The following is a 21,404-nucleotide window of genomic DNA, read 5'->3' on the forward strand; positions in this document are numbered from 1 at the left end:
GACGCTCAATTGCTAAATAAAATGGTATTGTGTCATGTCGGTGATTAAAAAAAAAAAAAAAAAAGTTTGATTTTATTTCATTACAAAATGAAACAACTGAGCATCATCTGAACTGAGTCTGTTGTTGCTGCCATGTCTTTGAGAACTAGACCACTAGGGGGCACCAAATACCCCGCCGGCGTTGGATAGAGTCTATGGGACAAGGTCATCCAAAGCCTAACCACACCTCCAAGCACATGGACACTCCCATGCACACGCGCTCTCTTCATTACCTGTTAAACGCGCGATAAAATGCTGACGACTAATTGTGTGAAACGTAAATTTTAGGGGCCTCAATGGCACACTATATGAATAGCTTTTTTTTTTGGTAGTTGAATGCATTTTAAAATCACGTTTTCTGTCTCTCATCACCACGTAGAAGTGCACCATTAATAGTTTGAACGTTTATTCTTGCGTTCAAAACCCTTATCAAACGTTTAAGCTCAGAAAATCAACTATGGCAAACCGCCAAAAGATTTTGGCTTAGACCTACTTGTTTATATAAAAAAAATATGTAATGATGGGATTAGATCAGATTACATAAAACAGCCTTTTGTGGACTATGTGGTCAGGTTGTGTTGCGTTTTCACCGTACAGAACCGCGCATAAAATTCAATTGAGTGTCCCAACACTACTTGGTGATGGGCTTTAACAATGTCAGCTCCCCTCCGCAGCATGTCAGTATCCCTCTGCCATGTTTGAGCGTGGCATGAAGCGCCCATTGAAGTGGTAATCCTCTGGTCCAGCTGCATCCTCCCTCCCTCATGCTCTCTTTGCTCAAGGGCAAATTAAGGTGCGCCCCTGCCGCCGCTGCGCACTGCTGCTCAGAACAGCGCAGCATCCTCTCCAAGCTCCGCAGCTCGGGACTTTCTTGCTGTGGGATGTGTACCCAAGAGCCCCATAAATGGCAAGGAAGACGAAAAGTTGTTCACTGCACCCCTAAGAGCTTTAAAAATGTCCAGCACAGGGTGATTAGACCTCTGGTGTTTGCTTAGAGAACAGTTTTGACCGCTGAAACTTTGGATTCTGCTGACAGTTGCCTGCTCTGTTGATTGGAGTTTGGGGTCGTGATGAAGCGAAGTAAGCCTTGATTTGAGGACATGGATTTCGCACGGAGGGTTTGGCTGATGCTTCTACTGAAACCCGAAGAATTTAACTCTGGAAATGATGCTGTTAATCTCAGAGTTTCATATGTAAGTATCAGTTACTGTAAGGATTCATGTTGCTTGCAAAAAGTGTGTATTTGTTGATGACTTGGTTTGTACTTTTAGAGGGTTAAAGGAGAACTTCTCCATCTTGTAGAAAAAACAAACAAAAACAATTTTGTTAAAGACTGGCTTAATCTGTAAATCTAAACAACCCCTGTTCCCAATTTGGTCATTTATTCTCATGAGTTCTCAATGTGGCAAAATCATGTGAATCATTATAGGAAATATGATGGATGGCACATTATATTATGATGTGTACACCGAATCTGCATCATCCAAATGCAGAGTTTGACATTTAAGATCCTTAAATTGATCTTATCTGATTTGAAGCCCATAAAACTGATTTTCTATCAGTTCATTACCTTTGTCACCGTAATAACTTCAACACAAACATTTTGGAGCTCTACACCTTCTATAACCTACGTATTTTAGCAACCCACAGTGATTACATTGAAAGGTTTGTGCCAAAGAAGTAGGTCATCAGTTCAGTTCCAGTGCGATAGGATCACAGAGTGACGCTGCGAGAGGGCGAAGAATACGTAACACAGTCCTAAAGAAGAGAAAAAAGACACAAGATGACCAACAAGTGATGCAACTTCTTTTTCTCTAATGTACTAATGCAGCTCAAAGTTGTTGGTTGCTGAGCTGTGCATAGTTTCTGGTGCACAGCGGTTGTGAATAAGACTGAATATATATATAGTGGGAAATTACTGCAAGCTGTCTTACACCCGAATTAAATCAAGGGGCCGTTTATTTGGCTTCTGCTGAGCTTGATGGCAAGGTTGATGAGCCATTTATTTGAGTCATGTGGGCTGGAGCAGGGAAACAGCTTAAACGTTGTGGGCAAGAGGTCACGGAGAAAATGATGCGGTTTGATTTGTGATATCATAAGGGGAATCCTTAACGGATTCAGGGTCAGGAATGATATGGCAGCAATCAGACAAAGTTGTTTTAAATGGATGGTGACTGTAAAGACAGAGCAAAAGCATAGTCTGTTGTCCACATAGTACAGACATTTAATGTTACAGATAGAAAATGGCAACATTACAGAAACAGAGCTGTTATCACTTTATTATCAATCGCAAATGGTGTGGGGAGGGAGTTTGCTGCTGGATGATAGAGTGGCCTAGTGTTGTATATGGTCATCTTGATCTTTTTTACTCTAATTTGAATTTATCAGTGGGCGTATGGTGCCTGAGGACGACAGAAAGAAAAAACGTGAGTTTGGAGTACGCCTGCCTCTAGTCTTTGGTAAAGGCTAAATGCTGCACCTCCAGGAGAATAGTCCAGGATCTTAGACTGAACTGTTGCCGTTCAAATTGCATTACGTGTTTGGACAATGAAGTCACTGAAGTAAGGCAATCCGGAATTATTTGAAAACTTTTTTTTAATACAAATGTGTCGCTCAGAGCAGCGAAATGTGCGACTCAGCACTGAGTGTTGAAAAAATTTGGAGAGACTGCAGTGTTGTGTGAAAGTATGATATCCAGACCATTAGCCATTACCAGCAGCCATCTGGATTGTTTACAGAAGTGCCTCAGTGTTGTTGCTTATCAAACCTGCTCCATGTTAGATAAACTGTGTGGAAACTGAGTGGGAAGGGGCTGAGGTGCATCCTCTCCAGGGCAAATGAGAGCAGAGCTCTGAGAGCGGGCCGGTTCACAGCTCGCCTCATTATTAAGTTCCACCAGAGGAGCTGTGATGTTTCGCTGCGTCTTGTGACTTCTACCCAGAAATTTCTGCCACCATTACTGCATTACAGATAAACTTTTAAGAAATGTTTATTATTTCAGTGAAGTGTTGTCTTTTGTCAAACTCTTAGCTGTCATTTCCACCTTAAACTTTATCTCAAACATTTCAGTATCTGTGTTGTCATTTTCTTTGGATGTGTTTTTTTTAAATGTATCTATGAAATAATAAAACCAACCAAAGAAATTGTAAAGCTTACACATTGGAGCTGACTTATTTATAATCATGAATCTCCTCTTTTCAATGAAAATATCAGCATTTTTGCTCTTTAGAAGCATCAGAGTCCAAGATGTAAACATCCCAAAAAACTATTTTGAAAAACCCAAATAGTTCCCTTTTTTGACTGAAGGATCAGTTAGCTCTTCTAATATTATAGAAGGTCAGAGGAGACTACAAATCACCATTTGGTACCAAACAACAGTTTTTGTATTTCACTTTGTTGAGTTTACTCATAGATCTTGTATCATTTGTCAGGGAGCTTTAGTTTTCTTCAAAGGTTACCGTAGTTAAGGAGGCAGATCTTTCATGCCGAATGACAGTTCTGGGTTATGTTCTCATTATTACTTTTGTATCAGAGTGAGTATGATGACTCTCAGTGTGGAGCTTTTGAATCTGCTTTCTGGCTGTACGTGTTGCCACAGTAAACAAAGCAAGGCTGAGAAATGTTCACAAAGTTTGTCCTCGTGTCCGTGATATTTCTTCTCAGTGACATCTTTCCTTCTTATCTGGAGCACCAGAACTTTTTCTCAGATGCCTCCTGGGTTTACCCCTCATCCATTTTGCAGTAGCCCCCCCCTCTTAAGCTCCAGTCATTACTGGCCGATGTAAAACACATCATGTGCCATTACACATTGAGCAGACACCGGATTTGAAATTCCGGTGTTCTGTGAAAGATTTACCTGAGGCTGACAGAATTAATCAGTGTTGTGGGTACTCGCTCGGTGTGGGCTTGAACGTAACAGATGTTCATGTGTATGTAAAACATTAAAGCTTTAAATCATCAAGCAACAGTGTCGTATGAATTTAACTTTAGTTATGTAACCAATGATGAGGTTTATATTTTGTATATAGATAAATGCCTGGTGATTATAAAGTAACTAAACTGCTACTTTACTCTCATATCTTCAAGACTTGTTAATCTCCATTAAAAGCAAATCAGTAAACTCGTATATCATTGATGATAAAGTCAAAATTTGCAACAAATCATCCTTTTAATTGATATGCTGCATTAACGCTCAAAGCGCTTCCTCCTTCTTTTGGTCTATACAGTATTACTAACTACTCAGTGCTTTTTTCTCAGTGGCACACATTCTAAATCCACTGGACACCTTGGAGTCAACGTGAGGATCAGAGTTTTGCCCGAGGACACTTGAACAACTGGTCTGGGGACCTGGGAATCGAACCGCCGTCCTTCATATTGACATGAAACTGCTTTTCCCCCTGAACCACAGCTGCACAGTTTACTGTTGTCTGCACCGTACACTGTAAAAATGATATCTGACGAGAAATAACCGTATACCGCAAAGCTAATTTCTTATCACTAACTAACATACTTACATTCTAGCTTTCAGTTCTGATCATTTAAACGAGTCGCATTACGGAACCCTTATCACATTGTGCGCGGCCGCTCATGCATGTGCAGTTCATGAGCTCTGCTCTACTTTCATCCTAATCATCTTCATTATTTGTGGTGCTGATGACCATATCACATCTGGCTGTTATGGGAATTAAATTTGAACTAAAGTACTGTTTTTTCCTGTTATTTCCCCCTGCAAGTGAGCTGGCATGTGAAACAGCCCTGTGCATTCGAGCAGATTTTCTCTCCATGCATTTAAATGTAGATTCATTTTCCAGTTCACTTGTGTATTCAACAGACTGGGTCATTGTTAAAGCTTTTAGGACATGTATATGTATCACTCCTTTTGTAAAAGAAATGTGCTGTTTCTAAGAATGTTTTGACAGGCACCGCCACATCATGACAGAGATGTGACATTGCTCTGAACCTGGTTTATCTGCTTTATGACTTTGCACGCAAGCCTCAACCTCATTGTGACTGCAAATTGGAAAGCAATGGGTTTATTGTATCAGACGAGCTGATCTGAGATTGACGAGGGCCAAACAAGCAGATCAAGAGAAAGCAGATAACTAGCGTCTGGCTGGATGTGTAAAGGGATCAATGCATTTCAGGACAGGAGGAGATGGAAGACTCAGGGCTTGGTGATATTTAAAGGGTGCAGTGGTAGTTCTCTGTCAAAGGGGGAACATGGAAATGTAATCCAATATTTGGAAAGCTCTCCGAGTTGTTAAAATATTACACTGTCACTGGATAAGGGAGTGAATTTTTGGTTCGAGAAAGTTTTTTCTTTATTGAGATTAGATAGTCGCTTTGGTGTGTGAACAGATGACATTCAAACATTTTAAGCTTAAGTCCATAGAGATGTGTGTCAATAACAACAAAAGCAGATGTGCTTCTGGTAGACTTAAGATTTTTTCACGTCCAATAGAGAGTTTTAAGTGGTTTGAAATGTATAGTTATTTTGCATTTCCTCTTGACCTGCAAATTGTCTTAAAGGTCCATCCATAGGGTTTATCTTTGAGAATGACGCAGATGTGCCACATTTAGACTTTGGATTTAACACACTTTCTAATTCTGTCAGTTCAAACTGTAATAATACTTCTCTACCACACATAATCTGTCACTCTTTGATGCAGTGAAGTTAAACACTAAAAACTGGTCACAGGACCGGAAACTCAAGCTCTAATTCAGTTTTAGAGACACAGTTTAACCAGTGTGGAAGAATAAGGGAAATTATTACAACAGCAAAAAAGGAATTTATTAAAATCTTGATTCCACATTGCTTGTTACTTTCATCAGTAGGTCATATTCCACCATATCAGTAGATCACTTTAGATATTGCTTTTTTTTTTAAAATACACTATATTGCCAAAAGTATTGGCTCATCTGCCTTTACACGCATATGAATTTAAGTGACATCCCATTCTTAATCCATAGGCATTAATATGACGTTGGCCCACCCCTTGCAGCTATAACAGCTTCAACTCTTCTGTGCAAGCTTTCCACAAGGCTCAGGAGTGTGTTCATGGGAATTTTTGACCATTCTTCCAGAAGTGTATTTGTAAGGTCAGACACTGATGTTGGACAGGAAGGCCTGGCTGGCAGTCTTCGCTCTAATTCATCCCAAAGGAATCGTGTTGAGGTCAGGACTCTGTGCAGGCCAGTCAAGTTCTTCCACATCAAACTGGCTCATCCATGTCTCTATGGACCTTGCTTTGTGCACTGGTGCGCAGTCATGTTGGGACAGGAAGGAGCCATCCCCAAACTGTTTCCACAAAGTTGGGAGTGTGAAATTGTCCAAAATCTCTCGGTATGCTGAAGCATTCAGAGTTTCTTTCACTGGAACTAAGGGGCCAAGCCTAGCTCCTGAAAAACAACCCCACACCATAATCCCCCCTCCACCAAACTTTACACTTGGCAAAATGCAGTCAGATAAGTACCGTTCTCCTGACAACCGCCAAATCCAGACTTATCCATCAGATTGCCAGATGGAGAAGCGTGATTTGTCACTACAGAGAACGCAGTCTCCACTGCTTTAGAGTCCAGTGGTGGCGTGCTTTACACCACTGCATCCGACGCTTTGCATTGCACTTGGTGATGTATGGATGGATGCAGCTGCTCATCATGGAAACCCATTCCATGAAGCTCTCTACGCACTGTTCTTGAGCTAATCTGAAGGCCACGTGAAGTTTGGAGGTCTGTAGCGACTGACTGCAAAAAGTTGGTGACCTCTGCGCACTATGCGCTTCAGCATCCGCTGACCTCGCCCTGTCATTTTACACATAGCTGAGTTGCTGTCGTTCCCAATCGCTTCCACTTTGTTATAATACCACTGTCAGTTGACTGTGGAATATTTGGTAGCGAGGAAATTTCTCGACTGGACTTGTTGCACTGGTGGCATCCTATCACGGTTCCATGCTGAAATTCACTGAGCTCCTGAGAGCGACCCATTCTTTCACAAATGTTTGTAGAAGCAGTCTGCATGCCGAGGTGCTTGAATTTATGTGGTCTGTGGTCATTGAAGTGATTGGAACACCTGAATTTAATTATTTGGGTGGGTGAGTGAATACTTTTGGCAATATAGTGTATATATTTTAACTAGATCTAACCCCCTTGGTAGGTAATTGGTCCTTTCATCTTATTCACTGGTGTTCTTTTTATCTGTCATCTCATTTTTCGGCTTTTCTTTCTCAAAAATAATCAGTTTTGTGTTTCAAACAAACTGCACGATGTGCCCTGCACCAAACACATGTATAATGTGTTTTACACCTTTCAGCAGTTAGTTCATATCAAAACAAAGGGGAAAGAGAAGCTCAGGGTCTGCTGGATTTATGAAAAACCACAATACTATGCTAACATGTTGGTAAATAGCTATTTCGTATATTACATGCAGAAACACAATCAAATGAGGCAATGCATGGAAACACATTTCTTCATTTCATGTATCTCGAGCACGATGTATTTGCAGGAGAATGTGGAAATTAGACTGTAAACACTTTTATTGTGTTTATACTCAGCACCCGCCAGTGGTCGCAATACATGTCTAAGTAATTGAAGATGCTGCATCAAACTTAACTTGACAAGCATTTTTATTTCTGGTGACAGAGGTGAGCAGGTTAGATTGAATCAGTGAATGTGGCCTTGATGAGAAAACATTAGAATTTGGAGGGACAAAGTGGCGTTGAGCAATGTTTGGAAAGAAAGGAGCTTTACTCTGTGTCCCCATGAACACAGCTCCATTCCATTAACATCAGAAGGTCATTCTGGCTTCTAGGAAACACTGTGACTGTAGCTGGTTGTTCACACTCTGAAGATTCCCTCATTTCAGTTGCATGACGTGTGCCATTATTAAAGTAGAGCTGGTAAAAAAAAAAACTCTGATTTAAATCCATCTGACTCAGGATTCAGTTTGACTGAGCATTTTGGTTTGGATTTGCCTCTGGACCACCCCTCAGCACAGTCTCCATTAAAAAAAACATAGAGGAAATCTAATGTTTGACTCAAGTATTTAGGGAAAAAAAAAATCTCTCGTGGAGATACATGCAGTTCCTTGATAAACAACATATTAATTCATTCTTAATAGGATTATTTGGCTTTTCTCTCTATTTCTTGATTGCTGTGTTGATGGATTATAATGGTGCCACTGAACCTGATCAGTGCATTATTGATTATTCTAAATTTCTACAGAACCTCTTTCATGTGCTGGTGGAAGTCAGTACATTCAGAATTGAATCACTCTAACACCACTTTGCATTCCTTTTTGTTTCCTGAAAATGAGACCATATCAGTTTTTCTTTCAGTCACTCAGACTAAAATCAGATACTATTTGCTTGAATTGGGAATGCTGGAGTCAGAATTGCATGCGCACTTTTTTACGCTCACAAAAACATTGAATAAAATCTATTCCGACTCAAAGTACGTCACTGAAAAAAGTGATGTAATGTATAATCCATTCCCCAGTGTAAAATAACTTATCTTTATTCTATCTTGTCTTTTTTCTACAACCAGCTGTCGAACCCCAAAAATATAAAGCTTCGACTCCCCTGGGGGTCACTTTCCTGCAATCAAATTTGTGCCAAAAGCAAAGTAGCTTGACATTACATCCACATGAGCACAGGCCAGTGGAAAAGATAGAAAATAGTTATCTGTGGCGTTGTTCTTGTAAACACTTTGCTGCCCTGGTTGACATTTATCCACTGTTAATGTAAAATGTGGACAAAAGCAGATTTAAGGGCTCTAAAATCTGATGTTGGTCGAAGCTGAGCTGGTTGGTAATTTGACAGAAGACATCCAAGAATCAAGAGCAAGCTTGAACCCACCACTTATTTTCATGAACTTTCTCACCTTCTTCCATCTTTCCCTTTTCACTGCATCCACTTCCGTCTCCTCCCTGCAGCTGTGAGTAAATTCTAGTACAGAACAATCAGGATGAAAAGATGGCAGCCATGCTGTTACCAACGGGTCCTGATGGGTTGCGGCGGTTCACTCGCGAATCCCTGGCTGCCATGGAGCGGCGGATTGCGGAGGAGCATGCCAAGCGCTCCAAGGATGGCCACGAGGCTCAGAGGAACCAAGAGCCACCCAAACCCAGGATCGACCTGGAGGCAGGCAAGCAGCTGCCACGCATCTTTGGTGACATCCCTGCAGAGCTTGTTGGAGTGCCTCTGGAAGACATTGATCCATTTTACTACAAGAACCAGAGGGTGAGAGCTTTTGTATGGGAGACAGAACTTGTGGAATGGGTTGAATGGTGTTGGTGTGTGTTTTTTATGTTTTAACAACATGTAATAAAAAGAAAATTTATTTTTACACTTTAAACTTCACATAAAAAACAGGAAAAGGAAAACTTGTGACACAGCTGCATTTTGTGCAAACACATCTGTAATGCAAATTCTTGTGAGACTGGGCTGATAGTTCCTGATCATATTGAACAAACTCACAGCTACATAACATGACAGAACATGCTTGATATTTAAGCAAATGTCCACAGCCTTTGCTATTAAACACAAAGTATTCTCAGTCTTCCTAGATCAGACTTAGTACAATCTAGGATTGCATGCGTCAGCCTGATAATGCTCAAATAAACCTGATGAATACTCTCCTATTATTTCCCTATTACATACACCAACATTGCTGATGAGTTACCTTGTTTAACTAACTTTAAATGATCAAATTATTTTATTTATCATCATTTTAAAAATAATTCAAGATAATGAATTGCTTTGAGCATTTGGGTTTACAGAAAAGAATCACGTCAACTTTGGTGTATGATTCTGACTATTTTATTCACCCACATTTAAAGAATTGCATCTAAAAAAACCTGTTGAGGTTGCTATTATACAGCTTGATTGTTGTTGTTTTTTTTCTTTTTTACACGCATGTTGAATGATAGATACATAAAACTTTTCTTTGGGCTTGTTAACATTATATGATCCTTCAAATTAGCTGAAGTTGTCACTGAATGTCCTAAGCGGTTGTTTGGAGCCGCTTGCTGAGACGTGGGCCGTGCGAATGCATCTCTTTAGCTCTCTAGTGGATGCAGAAACAGGATTAGCAAGTTTTGATTTGCAGAGCTGGTAGATCAGGCTTCCGCCCATTAACGGAGAGATGAAAAAAGGACATGGCATTCATTCTCAGGGTCTCTTTGTTTTGGCATGTGATGCTCTGCTGGATGGGAGGATTATCCAAAGACGGAAAAAATATTTAAATAAATGCCACATCTGTTGGGGAAACAGTCCGCCTGCTTTGGAGTTGCCTCCATTATCTCAACTGGCCTCCCTAGCTGGAAGTGGAAGTTAACACAGATGGCAGACAGAGAGACTGACTCAAAACTGCAGCTATATTGTCATCCCTGCTTAGTAAAGAAACAGTCGAACATCTGCTCAGAGCTGCTGTTGAGTTTCCCTGCAGGACCGAAAAAAAAGTATCTTTACATAACAGGGGAATGTATTTATATAGTGTAATGTGATATTTCTCAACAATAATCAATGTTTTTGTTTCTGTTTTTCTTTTGCAGACTTTTATAGTACTAAACAAAGGGAAGGCCATCTTCAGATTCAGTGCCCCATCTGCACTTTACTTACTGAGTCCATTTCACTTCATCAGATCAATTTCCATTAAAATTTTAGTCCATTCATATCCTTTTTGATTACCGAGTGCCTATCAAGCCTTTGTTTAGTTTGTTGAAAGATGGTATTGTGTTTATATACACAATATTTATCCTGGAGTAGACATAACATTTTAAGAGTTGAGGCTAAAATTGATATGCTAGCAGTTATATTAAGACAGTCAGATATTGTTGAACAGTTTTTACCACCAATTATTAAAGTCTGAGATGATGTGAATTTTAAATTGTGAATCGTTTGTCTTTAGAGGGACCAACTACTTGAAGTTCCTGCCATTATTTCAGCTTCATAATATGAAGTTTAGATTCCACTCCTTACATGTAATACTGTCAGATTTGGAACATTTCTCTGTTTCTGCTGCATACGTCTTTATTGGATTTTTTTCCAATATTCAAGCATTTAAAAAAAAAAAAGTTCTTAACCGTATTCAGAATTTTTCAAAAACACCATTTTTGACACCAACAATGTTGTAGATGTTGTGTAAAGTGTAAATGGAAAACAGAATGCAATGCTTTGCAAATCTCATATACCAATATTGTATTCCCAACAGAACACAGAAAACATAAAATGTTGAGAGTGAGACAACAACAGTCTCTAAACAGCTGGGAACTAAGGAGACCAGATGTTGGACCTTTGGGAGAGCAATGTTGCTCCATTCTTCTATGATACAGGATTCTAGCTGCTCATCAGTCGTGGGTCGGGTCCTCTTTGTCATCTTTTGTATTTCATGATGCACCAAATGTTTTCATTTGGTTAAAGGTCCACACTGCAAGCAGGCCACTTCAGCACTCGGACTCTTCTACTTCGAAGCCATGCTATTGTATTAGATGCTGTATGTGGCTTAGCATTGACTTGCTGAAATATGCAAGGCCTTCCCTGAAAAAAAAAAGTCATATGTTGCTCTTGAACCAGTGTTTACCTTTAAAGACTGGTGCTGCCTCTCCAGAGGTGCACGTTTTCAGTTCTTTAGGGCACCAATGCACCGCCATGCCATTAAGAGAACTCCAAGAGAAGGGACATTTTTCATAAAGTAGTCCAATTTGTCTCACTTTGAACATTTATCTCATGGGATTTACAGATCATTGCATTTCTTTTTGGTTACATCTTACACACTTTTTAAAAACTGGGCTTTGTTCTTTTACTTAATTTGTATTTACTACAGTAACAATACTTGAGGGTACCTTGTCAATGTTGAGCCTTTTGGGTGTATTTCAAGGGATTATATCATGATTATGTTATTTGACAGTAAAACTGTTACAATGCACTTTCCTTAACCCTTTCCACATTGTTCAGCTATTTCATAATGTTCACTATACTGACAAACTGTTTCTTCATGGCCATGTCTGATCCGCCAACGTGGACCAAATATCTGGAGTAAGTAAATACCTTTTTCGCAGTTCTTGAGCTGTAATCTGATGCTAAACTGTGTTACATGTGTTCTAATATGGAGTTTGCTGGGGTTTGTTGCTTTATCAGTGACTACTGAAGTAGTTGACACGTAAGTATATAATGCATGTGATGTTTACGGCACACGAAAAGCCACGTTTGCATGCTGCAGAAAACATGTGCTGTGGAATGGGAAAAAGCATTTAAAACATCTTGAGGAGTACCATTCTATGCATGATGTTCGGCATCAGTGGGTCTCACTAGCATGTGATATTCTGTCTGCATACACAGAGGCTTTTGTCATTTTCTTTTTGCAGCTTGTGTAATTAAATTCTGATAAATGTGAATGTTACTTGCCCAGAATGTAAATAGAAATAGAAGGTATTGATTTGTAAATCATTTTAACCCTATAATCAGTTGAAGACAAAATTTGAGGGATGACCACTCTACCTCTGGAGCTACAGTCATTACGGGGGTTAAAGCAGTCGCAGGGCGAGAGACGGGGTATGACCTAAACAGGTCACCGGGTCAACACAGGCCATGCACGCTTATGTCTTCAGTCAATTAAGAATCACGACTTAGCTTCATATGCATGTTTTTGGACTGTGGGATGAAAGCCAGAGTACAAGTAAACAACCCATGCAGGAACAGGGCAAACATGCAAATTCCACAAAGAAAGACGCAAAATACGATTCAAACCTGGGACTTTCTTGCTTTGCTGGGACAGTACTAACCGCCATGTCACTGCTACACTTCCAAGATCCACTTTAACCCTAAATACAAGAATTACTTTTCATTCATGTAGGATACGCTTTTTTTTTTCAATCAACATTGACTTCAAAGCAAAAAAAACATTGGGAAGCATCATGGGCTTGAGGATACTTGTTGACTAGAGAGGTAGGGGATTGCAACAGCAACCCTGCAATTGAAGAGCAAGCACCCCACCTCCTGAGCCTCAATCTTCTACAGCATTTTAGGCAGCATCCTAAATTTCAGAAACAAGGTTGCACATCTGTAAGTTAAATATGGCTCAGCTTAGCTTGAGGACTGAAAAGAAAACTGGCTCCTGGGGGTAGCTTTGCTTACACTTACATCTTTGATCTCAAGATTGAACATAGTAGTAGTTATTATGTTGTTTTAAACTGTTTCATCGTGTCACTCCATATTTTGCACGTAATCTGCGAGTGGCATCAGTCCCCCATTCTTATATTTCTGTAAATCATTTCGGGCCTTGCTGCTACTGTTGTGATTCATTTTAAAGCTAAGATTTGTTCCTGTGCAACATTAAATTCAGAGCTAAAGCTGCATATTCTTCCATCGATATTTTCCAGGTACACATTTACTGGCATTTACACTTTTGAGTCGTTAATAAAGATATTTGCGAGAGGATTCTGCATCGTGCCGTTCACATTCTTGAGAGACCCGTGGAACTGGCTGGACTTCATTGTCATTGTCATGGCGTGAGTAGCAATATCATTCATAATCCACCAAAAAGCTGATAATCTGTCTCTTTTGCAATCATTTAACCTACATTGTAATGTTGTGTGTGAAAATTCCCAGAGAAACATCTGATAAAAAAAAATTCCACCATAATTCAGAATTCGCTGTCTGTCTTGAAAGCAGTTTATGTGCGGCCTGTAATGATAAGCATAAAAAGAAAAATCTTGAGAAATTTCCCAGTTATATCATCATCACCATGAACCCGTGGTTATCAATAAAGATGAATACAAAAGATAAATGTTTTGTGGTGATTTGAATAGCTGTGAGCAGCGAGCCTTTAGTAAAGGCTACAGGGCTGTGTGAACTGACTCAGGTGGCAGATTAGATGGATGACCTCTCCATGTTGTTGCATTGCCTGACACCAATCAACCTGATGGAACGTTCACTTTCTTTGAAAACAGCAAGACAAAACCGCTTTAATCAGATATAGACACACTGAAAGCTGTCATAACTCTCCTCGATGAATTAATTTTTCATTAATTATGGTTCAGTCAGGTAAGTCATTTCATCCGACAGGTACGAATCACATTGTGGTGACCAAAAACAAAGCTAAAAGGGGAAGGAAGAACCAATTAGAATCGGAATGAATATGAAGAATCGGAACCAGAATGGTGATCAATGATATTCCATTTTCAATTGTACTCATAAGTGGTCAAAAATGTGCTAATTCATTCAAACCTGGGACTTTCTTGAGTAAAGTATCATTCTCTGGGACCTGTGTATCTAATTTTACAATACATTTACTCACTGTTGTATATATGTACAGGTGATGAAACAAGGAAGCTATGAAATTCATTTTCATTGGAATACTATGACATAGATCATTGAATTTCTGTCTGACAACATGACAAATGTACCTTTAAGTATGTATTCATATAAACTTGGATCCTTTGACAGAAAAATCTCCCTGTTCTTTGTATCAAATTCCAGCTATGTCACAGAATTTGTTGATCTCGGAAATGTCTCTGCGTTAAGAACCTTCAGAGTACTACGAGCACTGAAAACTATCTCAGTTATTCCAGGTAAAACAACCATTGGATCATTTCTCTGTTTCCTGTCTGGTTTCCAGTTATGTCCAAATGGAATACAAATGAATGCATTCATTTTTTTCTGCACCATCAAGGTCTAAAGACCATTGTCGGCGCTCTGATCCAGTCCGTGAAGAAGCTGGCCGATGTGATGATCCTGACCGTTTTCTGTCTCAGTGTATTTGCCCTGATTGGCCTGCAACTCTTCATGGGGCTCCTGCGACAGAAGTGTGTCCGCAGCCTTGAGCACTGCATCAACTCCTCGTATAGCCCCAACACATCCTTCATCTGCAACAACAGAACCTGGAGCTCACCTGCAGACTTCCTAGGCAATGAAGGTCAGATATAACAGCAGTTGAGAAAGCAGTGCTCTGAATATTATAACATCTACGTGATCTAATAAGCCTAAACTTGAACTTGTTGCTCCTCTTTCTTTAGATAATTTTTACAAAGTTGAAGGAGCAAAGGATGCCTTAATATGTGGATACGGAAATGATGCAGGGTGAGTGAATGTTTGCTCCACTTGTTTATCAGTTGCAGGATATTGCATAATATCTAAATGTGTACCATCCAATGGCTCTTGATCCCATACATGTCAAGTGTACAATAGGATAGACAAGTTTGAACACCAGGCTCAGTACGAAAAACACACACAGCAAACGATTTCCTGTCTGCATTAAATATTCAGCATGACACTTCAGAGGGATGTATTGAGGAATGATCTTATCAGAGGGCCGGGTGCAGTGTGAGAGAGGCTACAAGATGTCATGTGGTGAGGATTATCACTCGGGCTCCACTGGACCCTTTTACTCAGAAATGCTGAGTTGCCAGCTGGAGAGTGGGGTCTTTGGAGATTTCATCATCTGAAAAGCTCTATGACATGATTAGGTTAACTTGCATCTACCGGGTCCCTTTTGACGGATTTTCTTTCATTGTTTAGACGAGAAACTTGAGTGATGCCTTCAAGCCACAACTATTGATCAACCAACTTTTGTCTTACAAGATGGAAACCAAACAGCCAGTGTTAAGTCTTGGCAGTTCTACATTTGCTGTCCCAGATGAGATGTCAGTTAGTGTATATGTTGATGCATAGATGATGTATTTCTAGTGGAGTGATGGGCTTTGTTACCAATCAAATGTAGTACAGTGTGAAACCATCAAAATATTGCTACTCAGCCTATGCACGGAATAATCCTGTAAATCCAAATGCTTTCGAAACAAGCACAACAGTGCGACTCTGCCACTGCCAGGCCCAGTTCAAGGGGTTATATTGAGCCAAATGCCCATCTGTGTGAATCTGAAATCCTGCAGCTTCAACAAACGACCTCTATCAGGTGCTCTTGTTAATATCACATGGTAATGGATGAAAACCAAGAAAGTTTGCGATTAACATTAAGTGTGTGCAGGAAAGTTTGGTGCACATGTGTTGTTTTTTTTTCCCCTTCGCCTTATTTCAGACAGCTGGTTCAGTATTTGCATCTTCCATCCATGGCACTAATGAATAATATACTGTAAGCTTTGCAAACAGCTGTTTTGGTTGTGCCATTCACTTTCAAAGAGTAAAAGTGAATTGGTCATCAAAACCTTTCAAGCAGAAGTTTAATTTCACTTTTTAACCATTTGCTTTCTCCAGCTGGAAGAGCTTTTTTGATAACGGGTTTGGCAACAGTCGGTCTCTGGTGAAGTTGATTTTCCTCTGCAGACAGCAGAGAGGTTATTGCACATTTGTGGAGTGTGTGGTGCTGAATATACTACTTTATTTTGACATTACAAGAATTTACAGTACTGTTTTCCTCTTAAAAAGAGGCAGTTGTAGTAATCCTGTTTTAGAACAAAGAAATATATATATATATGTGTGTGTGTGTGTGTGTGTCTGTGTGTACATACAATTTTAGTTGTTAATGTTTAATAGAAAAGGATGACATGGTTGCCACAGCTGTCTTTTCCACAGAAAGACCAGCCAAGGGACAAACTAAATTGTTTTTTTTGTTTTTCTTTCTTGTTACATACAAGATGGAGCCAGTCAGTCACAGTCATGCATGGGAGGGCAGCCGCTCTGTAGTTTTTAATCCCATTCAGTAACCTCTCCTCCAAAAACACAGGAACTTAATCTCTCAAGAAGTAAAATCTGATCCAGTAATTTGTGATGAAGTCAGAGTGAAAAGAGGATACATTTGAGGGCATTCGGGAGGAAGTGATGTCATATACTCCTCTATATAGTAGGTTAGTAAGATCAGGCTACTCTTATGACCTGTACAGCTGTTCCACCTGCAGCTGAACTTTCTTTTTTCAGCTATTTTTGGAGCTCAAAGAGCTCATTGTGAATGATCTCAATTCTCCTTGTGTTTAACCCTTTACGTTGTCTAATGAGCTCTCAGAGAATTAGTCCTGTGGTCTGCTTTTGATTTTAACATTGCTGCATCATCACTACTAACATGGTGTTTATTGCATTTAATCTTTTTTCCTGCTGCCAAATGAAGAGTGACATAAATTCATGACATGGTTGCCAGGTCATACCTTAAGGTTGCCATAAGGAAGCTTATGTGTTTGCTTGCAAATGATTGAAGCAGACTTTTAACTTTTTTACATGAAACTTTCTGAGGCTTGCTGTGGAGACGGGCAAGATACTAAGCAGGTCAGGATGGAGGACGTAAAACATAGAGGATGCTTAATCTTTTGAGTGTATTCCAACAAGTAATCCCTGAGTAGATTTCCAAATTAAAGCTTTGGGTACGTTATGATGACACACGCTGTTGCACACAGGCACACAAACACACACAGACGCAACAGGGCACGCGTGCACACACCCATGCATATTCAAATGATATTTTCAGCCCCGTCAACAAGTTTGTGATAAACGATTTGCTCAAAGGTCCAGGCTGTTTTTCATTGCTTCTACTGTAGAGTTCAGGCAAACGCTTATCCTCTCACATCTTAAAGCCACTGTGCATTAAGGATTATTACTGATTGTGTAGATGTTTTCAATTTTTGCCCTTGACTGGTGCAAGCGTGGAAACCCACCGCTTTTGCCTTAGCCGGGAAAAAGAAAAGGCAGATGTCCCTCTGCTGCTCTGTGTACAAACTGCAGGAAATTGCTGTCATGCCCTCAAAGATAATACTTCTAAAAATGTAAACGTGTTGCAAACAGCTTTAATGCAGCATTGCTTTGGTTACATAAAATTGCAAATGTGTATCTCACATTTTGATTGTTTGCAAATGTTTTTATTTCAGGAAGCCACAGATTCCCGCTCATTTTCAGGCAATGTGAAATCACTTACCATGTTCTTGCTAAGTCCCTCATCCAAACATAAACGTGTGTAAAAAATGGTTGGGATGATGTAAAGGACATGTGATTTGAATGTGTGTTCGGTTACTATAGAAACCTGCAGGACGTTACTCACACAGGTTCCTTGTTTTTACAACAGTATCTAATTGCAAAAGGAGTCTCATGTCATAATAATGTAGCTGCTTAAAGGCAACAGTGCATGGAGAAATTACACGAATATATGTGGTTTGAAGATTTGTCAACAAAAGTTATCCATCCATAGAATTTCTCAAGCAGTGTTCCCAGTGTCCCAGGGAAGCTGAGGAGAGTGGTCCCTGCAAACTTTGAACATTTCGGCCTTCCCAACTTAAAAGTGGAACCACCACCCAAGTTTTCCTTTTTCAAAGAAATACCTGATGTCACCCTGTCATACCTGTATCATCAACCTCTACAGAATGTTGCAAAGGTTATCTGAGTAACAACCAGAGCCTATAGCTGGGAATACATTGTGATTTTGCATTTTCCCAAGCAAACCTTGACCAACTTGAGAGAATTTTGGCAATATTGTCACACAATCCTCGAATAAAATCCTGATACTGTCAGGAATTCAGGATAACCGCCTCACAGTCTGACAACTGCTACAACCCATATCTGCTAACAAACCAATGGAAATTGTGGCATGAAAAGAAGTTATTCAATCAAACCCTAATGGAATTAGTAGTTGGGGTAAAACATGCACCTCAACGTGTTTTTCAGCTGTTATCATGACACACAAAGTAGGACATTGCATGAACCATTCCAGGGAGATTGTAGTTGTAGCTTATGAGTCAGAAGGTATTATCACTGTACAGTACATACACTAAACATAAATGCTGTTTATTAGGTCCATGTCACATGTTATTTGTTGCAAAATATATGAGATTGCTGAAAATGAGAATACAGGTACCTTTAACAAATCAAACCAAATCAAATTTATTTGTATAGCACATTTAATGTACAAAACAATTCAAAGTGCTTTACATAAAATAAAAGCATTGCAGCAGGGAGTGGAAGAAGCATTAAAAATACATAAAAGAATATAAAGAGAAACAATTAAAATAATTTAAATGAATTTAAAAACAAGGAACAGTCTAGATAAGGTAAAAGATATCGTGCATATTTCATGCATAGACACATGAAAAAAGAAATGTTTTTAACCTGGATTTAAAAATGTCTCCATTTGGTGAAAGTTTAATCTCCACTGGCAGTTTGTTCCACTTGTTTGCAGCATAACAGCTAAATGCTGCTTCTCCATGTTTAGTCTGGACTCTGGACTGGACCAGCTGACCTGAGTCCTTGGATCTAAGAGCTCTGCTGGGTTTATATTCTCTGAACATATCACAGATGTATTTTGGCACTAAACCGTTCTGGGATTTGTAAACCATCAGCAGGCTTTTAAAATCTATTCGGTGACTGACTGGAAGCCAGTGTAAAGATTTTAAAACTGGTGTGATGTGTTCAGATCTCTTAGTCCGGGTTAAAACTCTAGCAGCAGCGTTCTGGATGAGCTGCAAATGTTTAATGCTCTTTTTGGGAAGTCCAGTTAAAAGAGCATTACAGTGATGGAGTCTACTGGAGATGAATGCATGGATGAGTTTCTCCTGGGGCCTCATGTACAAAGACTTGCGTGGATTTCCTACTGAAACATGGCGTACGCTCAAACCAAAATGCCCTCCAACGTCGGATGTACGAATCTGTGCGCATGCATTAATCCAAGCACATTTCGTTTGTACATCCCAATCAACGTGGAATTGAGCGCACATGTCGGAGCACCCGACTCCTCCCTGTCCACGCCCCTACTTAAATACGCAAATAACATTTAAATGAGCTCTGAACCTGCGATTCCCCTCTGTGTACGATCAGAAAATAAAGAAAAAAGAATGAATAAGTCGGGAAAAAAGAACTTCACGAAAAGCTAGATGTCGGTGCTACTTTCTGAAGTGAAGGCCTGCTAAAATGTGTTCTTCGGCACGCTGTCCTCCTCCGGCATAAGCAGCAAACTAAGAGGAGTGGGTGGGAGAGCCTGAGGCTGTCAATGCTGGGGGGTCTGAGAAGCCTCACAAGCAGAGGTGAAGAAGAAGTGGTCCGACATTAAGGTGGAGGTGAAGCGGAGACTGGCTGCCCACCACTGCAGTGTGGCCAAAACAGGCGGGGGGGGGGGGGGGGGGGGGGGGGTGACCGACTCTGTTTTGAGAGTCGGCGCAACAATGGGTGACACTGCTCTCTCATGGGGTGGTGGGAGCTCATGTGGGTGACTCTGATTATCCTGAAGTCTAAGAATAAAACCAATTTATAACACCCCCAAGCTAAATACCGATGTTTTTGTGTAACTCACAACAACGTGTTCATACAGTAACGTGCAGAAGTGCGCCGGGGGAAAGGTGAGGCTGATTGAGACATTTCACACTTTACGCACGGGGTTATTAACATTTGCCCACAGAGACGATCAGGGGCTTGTTAGAAAGATCTTAAACTGAAGTTTAACCAGCAAAAAACAGCAAGAAACTAAATTTAACCACCGACTAATATATATAATATAATAATGATGCTGTGAAGACGGGATAGAAACTGGGGGCGCACATACTCAATGCGCGTCACGGGAATAATATTAGGATCATTACAAGAATAAAGTTACTCACCAAGAAGCCAGCCATCGCGCACAGTGCCACCTTGTAGTCTGTTCCCAACGATGCTGTTACTCAGAATGTATGAATCGTGCGTTGAACCAGGCCACCTCGCCACAATGTTGGTTAATTGCATTTACGCATCACATATGAATGAAAATGTTTCCTGTTAACATACAAATTCATCATGTGATTGCGCTTTTATAGCAATGTGTGCGCAGTCGATAGCTCCGATTACAAAACCGGCTGTCGCTTCAAATTGAGCTTTAATGTTGGCCTGTTGGGGATTTGATATACGTGGCTGAGATGCGGATAATTCTGTCCCACACGGCTGGCATGGCTCGGCTGGCACAGTCCCAATTGGTTGGCCACCTGCCCCTGGAATGCTCCGGTTGGAACCCCAGTGTGCACATCACCTGTGAGCACAGGCAGCGCATGGCTCCTCGCTGTGTTGCGCTCTAACGCCGGCCGCAGCTCTGCGCACAGTTCTAGGAGGATTTCCCTCAAAACGGCTAATGAGTAATCAGTCGCCATCATATGCCAGCTAATACTCTCTGTTGTAGTGAACACACGCTCTCTTGGAATTGCACCATTTGCAAAGTCTTCTAATACTTTTAAAGCAGCCATTGTTTTTAATGGTATGCATTGCACCACTTTGCGCATGCTTTTATATCCACTCTGTAAATGGAGACACATGGGTGTACTAATTGTTTATCAGTATTAATTGTTCATGTGTCTCAAATGTGCACATCACTGTCTGAGGACTAATTGTTTTCACATTTATTTATTATAACAGTTTCCCAACATCACCTTAGGTGTCGCCAAACAATCAACAGCTGCAGAAACGTGCGTACGCCAGCCCTGA

At 40.3% G+C, this 21,404-nt stretch overlaps 1 protein-coding gene across 1 annotated transcript in view; it reads left to right on the forward strand.

Annotated features, from left to right (window-relative positions):
- The first annotated feature begins 9,008 nt into the window (after window positions 1-9,008).
- The window catches only part of LOC142399534 (sodium channel protein type 2 subunit alpha-like), a 40,675-nt gene continuing 28,279 nt past the window's right edge, over window positions 9,009-21,404 (forward strand). Inside the window, exons 1-7 of the mRNA XM_075484260.1 lie at window positions 9,009-9,275; window positions 10,589-10,707; window positions 11,982-12,071; window positions 13,415-13,543; window positions 14,514-14,605; window positions 14,707-14,949; window positions 15,050-15,113. Coding sequence (XP_075340375.1) covers window positions 9,009-9,275; window positions 10,589-10,707; window positions 11,982-12,071; window positions 13,415-13,543; window positions 14,514-14,605; window positions 14,707-14,949; window positions 15,050-15,113 — 1,004 coding nt within the window. The remainder of the gene's footprint in view (window positions 9,276-10,588; window positions 10,708-11,981; window positions 12,072-13,414; window positions 13,544-14,513; window positions 14,606-14,706; window positions 14,950-15,049; window positions 15,114-21,404) is intronic.

The sequence above is a fragment of the Odontesthes bonariensis genome, chromosome 14 (assembly GCF_027942865.1).
Source record: "Odontesthes bonariensis isolate fOdoBon6 chromosome 14, fOdoBon6.hap1, whole genome shotgun sequence".
In the NCBI taxonomy this organism is placed as follows: domain Eukaryota; kingdom Metazoa; phylum Chordata; class Actinopteri; order Atheriniformes; family Atherinopsidae; genus Odontesthes; species Odontesthes bonariensis.